Genomic DNA, 12178 nt, shown 5'->3' on the forward strand with positions numbered 1-12178 from the left:
AAAATCAGTTCAATTCATACACTGGCTCGTCTGGCTGGCGTGTTTATTTTGAGCTTCCCTTGTCTTGTCTTACGCTAAAGTAAGCTATTAGTCCTACTGTGATTGTTTTCCACCACCACATGGCATAGCTCAGAACTACAGTAGTACACTTGTGGTTGAATATAATGCAGGACACGACAGACAGTTGTATAATGTAGAACTCACAAATACCAAAAAGGGGATTTACAACAATTAACGAATTAAATGAACACCCTGTGAAACGCAACTTGGCAATATTTAAGATTGAAATGTGAAAACCTTGCCCTTTTTGTGGAACAGGTGTGCCATTTGATATACCCACGTGGAAGTTATAGACTGAAATACACGAGTATAGGCTAACATCAACACATAAACAATGAAATACAATTTAGTTGAGAAAACAGAAGTATGAATGACAAGTAAAGTACATAGTAGGAGAGAGGGGGATCCTCCGAGTCTTGGCAGAAGTAGGTTGTGGGGGATTTGTTTTTGTATCTCTGTTCTAGCGTGTAGGATAAAGAGGAGGTGGGTGCTACGGGTGGTTCTGCCTGTCACTTTCCTTCAACAGGCAGTCAGTCTCAGAAGGGAGAGAATGAGTGTTTGCAGTGCTAGTGTACCGTATGTAGTTTCGATGTGTATCTCACTGTGCCCAGGATGATATGGCAAGCACAGTTTCTTAGCAGATTAGATTGAACAATTTGACAATAACAGTAGTTTTAGACCGCGGTCGATCTCCAAGGCATTCCTGATCGACATTTATGTAAAAACATTTATGTAAAAAAACTACGATAAAGCCTTGCATTCCTATTTGTTCTGCGCTGTTGGTAGGTGGTACATTTGATTCCGGGAAGGCAAAGTGTTCCCATTTTTCACGTGTCTGAAGGTAGAACTCCGCCTACCCGGCAGACCCAGAGAGCAAATCAAGTGCACCTATAGGCCTAAAGCTGGCCAGTCAAGTAGCTTAGATCGCCATGTCTACACAGTTTTCAGGATCTATAGACTGTAAAAAGAAGCCTTGAACGCACAGCGAAGTTTATTCTTTGAGATTACAAAACATTTAAAACCATGACTAGAGAAACTCAACAAATACAGCAAAGACCTGGATGTTTTTATGAGTAACATCATGTTTAAGTTGTTATTCGGCACTGTCAACACTTTTATAAGCCATAAATGTGTGTTCCCCCTAGTTACATTCTCGCTACTACCAGCACTGCCACTGCAATGAAGGAGTATAGCAAAGTTGCGTTATTATTAGCGGCTTGCCCTTTTTAATATCAAGGAATATTTCACTTTCTCTGGTCATAGGAGTAACATGAATTGGTGCATGAGGCAAAAATACAGTGCGACTTCAGTTTCGCCATCAGCTGGAAGACTGTGTCCCCTTTTCTCAGCAGAGGGACGGTGAGTCGGGTGAAAGGCAGCCCGACCGCTGCTCCCTCCCCTCAGACTGACCATCAGATGCAGGCCATCAGTCCAGAACAAAAAGCTAATTATTAAGCTGTGCATGAAAAGTAATACAACAAATGATCAATTACCAGTGTGATTATATACCTACAATTGTAAAATATAATTTGAAAATGGTCTGAGAAGAACAACATTGGCAGGGCAATTCAAGCATGGACTAATATATTGGGCTTATAGCCTACTGCACAAACCTCATTGCTACATAACTGTTTTTTAATTGGTTAATGTTGCATAGGCTTACGCTTAAGTCATGTTTAACAAAAATCTGAGCGGTAGATCTCAACTTGCATTTTGACTAACAAAGTGATCTTGACTCAGAAAAGGTCGGTGACCACTGCTGTAGATAATGTAAGGAAAGAGGCATCATGGAGGGTGGGTGGTCATGGAGGACATCAGGTGGATCAAGGTGTGGGGAAGGTATACGGCAGGCTGCTCAGGGCAGAACCCCTAGATCCTGGAGAACAGGAGCAGAGTGAAAGAGGAGACCGAGGAGTAGAAGGTTGCAGAAAAAGAAAAAAGGTTACAGATGAACACAATGTTTTGGAACATTCAGATAGAAATATGTTATGTAGAACAAACATGATTCTCTGACATGTCGAACATCCAGTCCTTGGAGGCAGTAGTACACTCACATACTCTGGGTTACAGTAGCTCAATCTTTTGGGTCTCAGGTATTCCGGTACAGGTGGATCCTTGAAGACCACTATTCTGCACTAAGCAGAACTCTAAACACCAAAATCAATATTTTCCGGTAGTGCTCCCAGTCCCTTGATTAAATAGTGATACAACACACCATGTAATGTTTCAAACCATCTCAAGATGTGTTTCAAACCATTTCATTTTAACAGTGTAGACTGAGAACAGCTCGAGAGAAGCAATCTTTTGTACAAACCCACTGTGACTAATTTACCGGCCTGTGTCTGTGCCTGTTTTGCTACACTTTTACCACGGAGGGTATATCCGTGGACGGTTCTGAAAAGAAATGCGTTGTTTGCATCACCGAGCAGTGGCCAGGAAATAATGAAATCCAACTGTTAGATGCTACCACCCTCCAAATCAAAACCAAACATGGATGGAGTTTTAGATAGAAGAGGATACCTGTTTGAGAAGTGTTTGTTTCTTGAGGAGGGGTCCAACTGACTGTCTTGAAGTCGTAGGGAAAGCAGCCAGTGGTCAGACATAGGAGGGATGAGGTGGGCAGGTTGTTGGACAATCAGACGTAACTAGACAGGATGTCGTCTGAAGGAAGAGGAGAGAATGAGCAACAGGATGAGGAGAAGGAAGGTACAGACTTTAACGTCGCCTAGCTGAGTTCTGCTAGGAGCAAACCCGAACCTAATATGCAGACGCCATAAGAAGACACAGGGAGAGAAAGCCATTTGGACTATTTCAATGTTTCCCCTTGTTTGTCAAGCATTTAGCAGCATTTACTGATTGACGTGATTAAAGTTGCACTCACTGCAGTGACTGTAGGGATTCCAGAGGAATGGCTCTTTGAAAAAAGGACGGTAACATTATCATTGCACAAGGCGAGACCCAAATGCAGACACAGGAGGCAGATGGTTGAGGTCCTACAATGTTTATTAATCCAAAGGGGTAGGCAAGAGAATGGTCGTGGACAGGCAAAAAGGTCAAAACCAGATCAGAGTTCAGGAGGTACAGAGTGGCAGACAGGCTTGTGTTCAAGGCAGGCAGAACGGTCAGGCAGGGGAGTACAGAGTTCAGGAGGTACAGAGTGGCAGACAGGCTTGTGTTCAAGGCAGGCAGAACGGTCAGGCAGGGGAGTACAGAGTTCAGGAGGTACAGAGTGGCAGACAGGCTTGTGGTCAAGGCAGGCAGAACGGTCAGGCAGGGGAGTACAGAGTTCAGGAGGTACAGAGTGGCAGACAGGCTTGTGTTCAAGGCAGGCAGAACGGTCAGGCAGGGGAGTACAGAGTTCAGGAGGTACAGAGTGGCAGACAGGCTTGTGGTCAAGGCAGGCAGAACGGTCAGGCAGGGGAGTACAGAGTTCAGGAGGTACAGAGTGGCAGACAGGCTTGTGTTCAAGGCAGGCAGAACGGTCAGGCAGAGGAGTACAGAGTTCAGGAGGTACAGAGTGGCAGACAGGCTTGTGTTCAAGGCAGGCAGAACGGTCAGGCAGGGGAGTACAGAGTTCAGGAGGTACAGAGTGGCAGACAGGCTTGTGTTCAAGGCAGGCAGAACGGTCAGGCAGGGGAGTACAGAGTTCAGGAGGTACAGAGTGGCAGACAGGCTTGTGTTCAAGGCAGGCAGAACGGTCAGGCAGGCGGGTACAATGTCCAGAAACAGGCAAGGGTCAAAACTTGGAGGACTAGAAAAAGGAGAATAGCAAAAAGCAGGAGAACAGAAAAACTGCTGGTTGACTTGGAAACATACAAGATGAACTGGCACAGAGCGACAGGAAACACTGGGATAAATACACTGGGGAAAACAAGCGAGACAATAACGAGGACAGGTGAAACTGATCAGGGTGTGACAAACATACTGCTTATAATTGAGACGTTATGCTAATAAGACATTGTATAATCAGATAATTAATTGTGCACTGTAAACATGGTAAATATCTGGTTGTCTTACCTCCTTTTGAAAGCTTAGCTTGCGTTGCTGGTGCTGCTGGGAGGAAGTTGGCAGCTTGGTATGGAACAAGAAAAACAAAGGGTAAACTATATATAATGAATGTGGTAATTCAGCAAGAAGTCTATTAATTTACAGAAACACATTAGTATCAAATAGGCACTGTTTTTTAATTTTTTTTATTTTACCCCTTTTTCTCCCCAATTTCGTGGTATCCAATTATTTTAGTAGCTACTATCTTGTCTCATCGCTACAACTCCCGTACGGGCTCGGGAGAGACGAAGGTTGAAAGTCATGCACCCTCCGATACACAACCCAACCAAGCCGCACTGCTTCTTAACACAGCGCCATCCAACCCGGAAGCCAACCGCACCAATGTGTCGGAGGAAACACCATGCACCTGGCAACCTTGGTTAGCGCGCACTGCGCCCGGCCCGCCACAGGAGTCGCTGGTGCACGATGAGACAAGGATTTACCTACCGGCCAAACCCTCCCTAGCCCGGACGACGTTAGGCCAATTGTGCATCGCCCCACGGACCTCCCGGTCGCGGCCGGTTACGGCAGAGCCTGGTCGCAAACCCAGAGTCTCTGGTGGCACAGCTGGCGCTGCAGTACAGCGCCCTTAACCACTGCGCCACCCGGGAGGCCTCCAAATAGGCACTGTTATTGCTACAATAACCTTACTGCAACAGGATATCCTATGATCTACTATTACAGGTCCTTCTCCTTTTGCATTTCCCTGGTATAGACCACAGCATGTCCTATACTCTAGACAGGGTTGCACATTTTGGGGAATATTCAGAGGTGGAAACTTTCTGTGGGAATTAACAAGAATAAATGGGAATTAACAGAAATATATGCAAATTAATATTAATACAATTTAAATGTAGATGTTTTTTGCATTGGATATATTTACCATATCATATGGAGACAGAAACATAAACCTTTTACCTTATCATAATTGCAAATTATTAAATCCTTCCAATATATAAAAAAATGTGTTACGAATTGAACTTTAATTAAATGAGTTGACTCTTCACATGGGATGATTTCACTGAACAACAAAAGAAAGGGAATATTGAATGATCCCCAATGATCCATCGCATCTCCCAAAAACTTCTTCAACATACATCTGTAAAATGATAGTCTAGAAACTAAAGTTTGGTTGTCTTCCTCTCAGGCTTCCATGTCTTCTCCCTGGACCTGCTCAATGTCCATCTCTTGAACATCAGACTCTGAGGCATTATCTTCACTGTCACTTTCCAACCTTATTGAGGATGGCTCGTTGTCAGGCTCAAAAAGCCTCAAATTTGCCCAGATCGACACCAATTTTTCAACCCTTGTATTGGTCAGCCTGTTGCGTGCTTTGGTGTGTGTGTTCCCAAACAAGGAACAGTTGCGCTCTGAGGTGGCTGATGTTGGAGGGATTTGGAGGATGATGGAGGCAACAGGGGAAAGAGCCTCAGATCCACAATGTCCCTTCCACCAGGTGGCTGATGTGATATGTTGGCACCACTGCCATATTGCATCTCCATCCCAAAAACCTTGCTTGGTAGTGTACTTTGCCAGTCTGCCAAGAACCTTGCCCTCATCCAGGCCAAGGTGGCGAGACATGGTAGTGATGACACCATATGCCTTGTTGATCTCTGCACCAGACAGGATGCTCTTGCCAGCATACTTGGGGTCCAACATGTACGTGGCGGTGTGTTTGGGCTTCAGGTAAAAGTCTTCACATTTTTTGGTGTATTTCAGAACTGCATTTTCCTCTGCTTGGAGCAACAGGGAAGTACGGATTTCTTCTCTTATATCCGCAAGCAGAGTCTGAACATCAGACAGGATGGCGTTGCCTCCCTCAATCCGTGCAATGGCTACTTCTATAGGTTCCAGGAGTTTCAGGCTGCTTACCACTCTGTCCCAAAATACATCATCCAGGAGGATCCTCTTGATGGGGCTGTCCATATCTGCAGACTGTGATATGGCCATTTCTTGGAGCGACTCCTTCTCCTCCAGGAGACTGTCAAACATGATGACAACACTACCCCAACGGGTGTTGATGGGCAGCTTCAATGTGGTGCTCTTATTCTTCTCACTTTGCTTGGTGAGGTAGATTGCTGCTATAACTTGATGACCCTTCACATACCTAACCATTTCCTTGGCTCTCTTGTAGAGTGAGAGTCCATTGTCCATAGAGAGTCCATAGAGTCCATTGTTTTCAGTGCCATGATGTCTTTGAGGAGCAGATTCAATGCATGAGCAGCACAGCCAATGGGTGTGATGCGAGGGTAGGCCTCCTCCACTTTAGACCAAGCAGCCTTCATGTTCGTAGTACTGTCTGTCACCAGTGCAAATACCTTCTGTGGTCCAAGGTCATTGATGACTGCCTTCAGCTCATCTGCAATCTGTTGTCCCTTGTGTCTGTGCTCTTTAAGAATAATGGTTGAGGGGTGGAGATGATGTAGTTAATTATTCCTTGCCCATGAACATTTGACCACCCACCAGAGATGATTGCAATACAGTCTGCTTTCTCTATGATTTGATTGACCTTCACTTGACCGCTGTTGAACTCTGCATCAAGCAAATTAGTAGATAAAGCATGTCTGGTTGGAGGGGTGTATGCTGGGCAAAGAACATTCAGAAATCTCGTCCAATACACATTGCCCGTGAGCATCAGAGGTGAACCAGTTGCATACACAGCTCGAGCAAGACATTCATCAGCATTTCTCTGACTACGTTCCTCCATTGAGTCAAAAAAAACATCTGATTCCAGGAGGACCATGACCTGTTGCTATCGATAAGGTGTCTGATTCGTCATTTTCACCTCGAATAGAAGTAGAGGGACTTTTGTCAGAGGTTGCTTGTTGTGAGCGCTGAGGGAACTTGGCCAGATGATTCTGCATCTTTGTTGCATTCTTCACTCATGATTTGGCACAGTATTTACAAATGTACACAGCTTTTCCATCAACATTAGCTTCAGTGAAATGTCTCCTCAGATAAGATAGTGCCCGTGGCATTTTCCTGTAAAGATTAGAAAAAAATGAGTAAAAAAACAACAAAATACAATTCCATGTACAGATAAATAGTTAAGCAGTTAGATTAAACAACTCCTTTGTAAGATACATGTTTTAAAATGAAACATGTATGGAAACAGGTGAATTAACACTCCTCAGATAGCAGGCTCAAGCAAGCTAAACCCACATGGTAGCAAATACTAACTATCAGAAATTGTTAACAAGTTAGAAATTATTTAAACACACTTTGCTGTAGGTTACTATTTACTAGTTTAGCTAAATTTACCAGGAAGTTTGTAGTCCTTGGCTCAGACAGTGTAGTAGTGTGGGCTCAATAGCATCTCATTAGTGTGCAAGATCTTGAGAATCAGCTGTACATGTGATGGAAGAGTGCACTGTGCATGCAGAGGGTTGGAATTCCATTGATTTGGGGATAGTTTAACCAAAAAAATGCCACAAGACCTAGAATTTCCTTATGTGTATCCCACAATAAAGGTTCACTGTTAGAAGCTAACCTTTGTGATGAATTTAAGCAGAATTACCAACATTACCGGGCTTAACTTCCCATAGAAAATTTCCGGAACAATTCCGGAGATTTCCCGGAAAGTTTCCAACCCTTTGCAACCCTACCCTAGCGTCTCTAATGGTACCCAGTTATAATCTGATCACTCATGACCAGAAGATTGACTAATAGAGTTCACATTTTGTTACAGCTGATATAGCACTTGTCATAGGCTACTTAGTACAAGAGATAACTATTTAAATCAACTGATTATCTACAAACACAAATAATAGAATAAAAAAAACAAAGCTTAGCTAGTTAGCTGGCTAGCTAAATAAAGATATTGGGAAAAGTGGTGTTAATTCGCACTAGTGTTTGCATCCATCGTTTGCAGCATCCATGCTTGCTTGCAGCATTCTCATGTTAGCTAAATCAAGGTTGTCAAGCAAGTAAACACCATGTTTTGTACTTTATCCACTAATAATCCGCACCCTCAGAACATAGCAACCAGCATAGCAATGAAGGCTATATATTTTTTTCTTTCATTATGTTACCAAGGCAGAATTTGACAAGTTCTAGCAACTGCCCAGCAACAGACGCTAACAGCTTATCGATTTCCATTATGATGCAGGGGTGGACACTTAGGGCACAGAAAAGGCTAGGTTCTGACTGCATGTATGGGTATGGATGTGGGTACAGTATTCACACACTTGACTTATTCCACATTTTGTTGGCTAACTCAGTTGCTTGAGAGGAAAGAAACCGCTCAGGGATTTCACCATGAGGCCAATAGTGACTTTAAAACATTTTAATTGCTGTGATTGGAGAAAACTGAGGATGGATCAACAACATTATAGTTACTCCACAATACTAACCTGGATGACAGTGTGAAAAGAAGGGAGCCTGTACATAATAAAAATATTCCAAAATATGCATCCTGTTTGCAATAAGGCACTAAGGTAAAACTGAAAAAAATGTGTCAAAGAAATACATTTTATGCCCTGATTACAAAGCGTTATGTTTGGGACAAATCCAACACAGCACATCACTGAGTACCACTCTTCATATTTTTGAGCATGGTAGTGGCTCCATCATGTTATGAGTATGCTATCGGCAAGGACTAGGGAGTTTTTTAGGATAAAAAGAAACAGAATAGAACTAAGCACAGGCAAAATCATAGAGGAAAACCTGGTTCAGTCTGCTTTCCAACAGACACTGGGAGACAAATTCACCTTTCAGCAGGACAATAACCTAAAACACAAGGCCAAATATACACTGGATTTTCTTACCAAGACGTCATTGAATGTTCCTCATTGGCCTAGTTACAGTTTTGACTTAAATCGTCTGGAAAAACTATGGCATGACTTGAAAATGGCTGTCTAGCAATGATCAACAACCAACTTGACAGGGCTTGAATAATTTGCTAATATAGTATAATCCATGTGTGCAAAGCACTTAGATACTTACCCAGAATGACTCATAGCTATAATCACTGCCAAAGGTGATTCTAACATGTGGGGTGTGATTACTTATTTAAATGAGATACACTATATATACGAAAGTATGTGGACACCCCTACAAATGAGTGGATTTGGCTATTTCAGCCACAACTGTTGCTGACAGGTGTGTAAAATCGAGCACACAGCCATGCAATCTCCATAGATAAACATTGACAGTTGAGTGGCCTTACAGTAGAGCTCAGTGACTTTCAATGTGGCACCGTCTTAGGACACCAACTTCCCAACAAGTCAGTTCATCAAATTTCTTCCCTGCTAGAGCTGCCATGGTCAACAGTAAGTGCTGTTATTGTGGAGTGGAAACGTCTAGGAGCAACAACGGCTCAGCCGTGAAGTGGTAGGCCGAGTGCTGAGGTGCTTAGAACGTAAAAATCTTCTGTCCTCGGTTGCAACACTCACTACCGAGTTCCAAACTGCCTCTGAAAGCAACGTCAGCTGGAGTGATTAATAGCTCGCCGCCATTGGACTCTGGAGCAGTGGAAACGCGTTCTGGCAGTCATCTGCCAGTTCGACGGACAAATCAGGGTTTGGCAGATGCCAGGAGAATGCTCCCTGCCCGATTGCGTAGTGCCAACTGTAAAGTTAGGTGGAGGAGGAATAATGGTCTGGGGCTGTTTTTCATGTTTCGGGCTAGGCCCCTTGGTTCCAGTGAAGGGAAATCTTAATGCTACATCATACGGTGACATTCTAGAATATTCTATGCTTCCAACTTTGTGGCAACAGTTTGGGGAAGGCACTTTACTTTTTCAGCATGACAATGCCCCTGTGCACAAAGCGAGGTCCATACAGAAATGGTTTGTCGAGATCGTTGTGTAAGAACTTGCACCTGCAAATTCTACACAGAGCCCTGACCTCAACCCCATCGAACACCTTTGGGATGAATTGGAACACCGACTGCGAGCCAGGCCTAATCGCCCAACATCAGTGCCGATCTCACTAATGCTTTTGTTTCTGAATGGAAGCAAGTCCCCGCAGCAATGCTCCAACATCTAGTGGAAAGCCTTCCCTGAAGAGTGGAGGCTGTTTTAGCAGCAAACGGGGGACCAACTCCATATTAATGCCAATGCTTTTGGAATGGGATGTTCGACGAGCAGGTGTCCACATGCTTTTGGTCATGTAGTGTTTTTCTTTATTTAATTTTCAATACATTTGCAAAAATATCTTAAAACATGTTTTCACTGTCATTATATGGTAGTGTGTGTAGATGGTTGAAAAACGGCTCTAGGGGGTTGTAAGCTACAATGCGGCCTCTGTATGGAAACTGTAGCCACCCGCTCATTGGTAAGTCCAACCCTAATCCTGGAGAGCTGCCCTCCTGTAGAGGGTTGGAGAGCCCTGATTTAGATCAATTGTTATCAAAAAAGGTTTATCAAGCCTTTGTATGCATTATAATGTTCATGGCCCCCTCAACCAAGATCTTGCCAAAAAGACTCAGTGGTTGGCTTCAACATACGTAATGGTATTAAGCTTTTACTCACCATCTCTGTTTTTCCTTACCTCCAGGTTCTGGCTTACAGACTGTCACCAGACTCCTGAGACGGTCAGTCTGGCCTCTCAGCTATACCGGGAGCTGATCTGTGTGCCGTACCTGGCCAAGTTTGTGGTGTTTGCCAAGATGAACGATCCTGTGGAGTCACGCCTCCGCTGCTTCTGCATGACGGACGACAAGGTGGACAAGACTCTGGAACAACAGGAGAACTTTGAAGAGGTGGCCAGGAGCAAGGACATTGAGGTGGGTCTTATTTGCACCCGCACACACACAAAATATGCTGACACAGGTAGACACAAGCACAGATACATGGTTTATCTGAATTGACATGCTCTTGTTGATAATGATTTTACAGGTCTTGGAGGGCAAGCCTATCCATGTGGATTGCTATGGCAACTTATCTCCTCTTACCAAGAGTGGGCAGCAGCTGATCTTCAACTTCTTCTCTTTCAAAGAGAACCGGCTTCCTTTCAATGTGAAGGTAGCGTCACATTTTCATCCCCATCTTGTATGTAATAAGGTCACACTTTTCTATTATAGTGGTATGCGAGAGGATAATCGTCCTTCAAACTTGCCGACATGTTGTAAGCTCTAATTCTCATTTCCTTTTTTGAACACCAAGAAAGGAATGTCATGATACTCTTATTTTATATATATTTTTTTATTGTACATGCTTTTTTTGCTCCTTAGGTCAGAGACATGGGCCAAGAACCATGCGGTCGACTCTCATTCTTGAGAGAGCCAAAAACCACTAAAGGTCTTCCACAGACTGCTGTATGTAATTTGAATATCACACTGCCAACTCATAAGAAGGTAGGCTGGATATGTGAATGATGTTTCCTCTGGGCCATATCATGTCATCCTCATGTAAATTAATGGAAGGACAAAGTACAGTAACAGCAGCAATTCCAGAGTGGTTGTCCTCAATTTGGTTAGAATGCCTGCTGCTTGTGTCTTTTATCTGTATTTTTGCCAATGCCAATTATATGCCCCCACAAAACACACATTCAGTCATACACATTACTAATTTACCTCTCTCAAAGTGTGGAAGAGTAATAGGGCTAAGTTATGGTGGCGTTTCTCTTTTTGTTTCTCTGTGCAGTGTTCAAAAACTCTGAATTACGTTGCTGTTCTTTTTGCTGCTTTTCTGGGTCTTTGGTGGCCTGTGGACTAGTTAATTCCATGGCCTTTTCCATGCCAATATGGTTTGCTGCTCTCAGCTGCTTCATTCTCATTTCCTGATGTTTATTTCCACCCACACCTATTATAAACCACCCGCTGTCCATTGTGTCATCTTTCCCCTTGTCTGCAATGCATCTTGGGAACCACCAGGACATGATGGAGTCTGATCCTGATGATGAGGTAAATACATGATTGCTCATCGCATGAACTGCTTTGTTGTTTTTTCGTTGAACGCTAGCATCGATAATGTATATGAATGTGTGGTGATTATCGTTATCTGATTAGTGTTGTATACAAGGCTTTTGCAGCAGATAGTTGTCTTTGTCGTTGGTGAGAAGTCAAGTGACTTTGTGCAAAGCATGAATGACAGTTCAATTCAACTGGTTTTATTATTATTGTCCTCGTC

The 12178-nt window shown here is 43.5% G+C and overlaps 1 protein-coding gene and 1 long non-coding RNA gene across 2 annotated transcripts in view; one reads left to right on the forward strand and one right to left on the reverse strand.

Moving 5' to 3' along the window:
* The window catches only part of LOC115113172 (ankyrin-3-like), a 150882-nt gene that overhangs the window by 108725 nt on the left and 29979 nt on the right, over nucleotides 1-12178 (forward strand). Inside the window, 4 exon segments of the mRNA XM_065012776.1 lie at nucleotides 10605-10833; nucleotides 10946-11071; nucleotides 11281-11403; nucleotides 11923-11952. Coding sequence (XP_064868848.1) covers nucleotides 10605-10833; nucleotides 10946-11071; nucleotides 11281-11403; nucleotides 11923-11952 — 508 coding nt within the window.
* On the reverse strand, nucleotides 1034-4711 carry LOC115113174 (uncharacterized). The gene is made up of 4 exons (XR_003861084.2): nucleotides 4555-4711; nucleotides 4078-4131; nucleotides 2581-2721; nucleotides 1034-1936 (listed from the first exon to the last, which is right to left on the reverse strand). It is a non-coding gene; the product is annotated as an uncharacterized LOC115113174 (long non-coding RNA).

This window comes from Oncorhynchus nerka, linkage group LG28 (genome assembly GCF_034236695.1).
Source record: "Oncorhynchus nerka isolate Pitt River linkage group LG28, Oner_Uvic_2.0, whole genome shotgun sequence".
NCBI lineage: Eukaryota > Metazoa > Chordata > Actinopteri > Salmoniformes > Salmonidae > Oncorhynchus > Oncorhynchus nerka.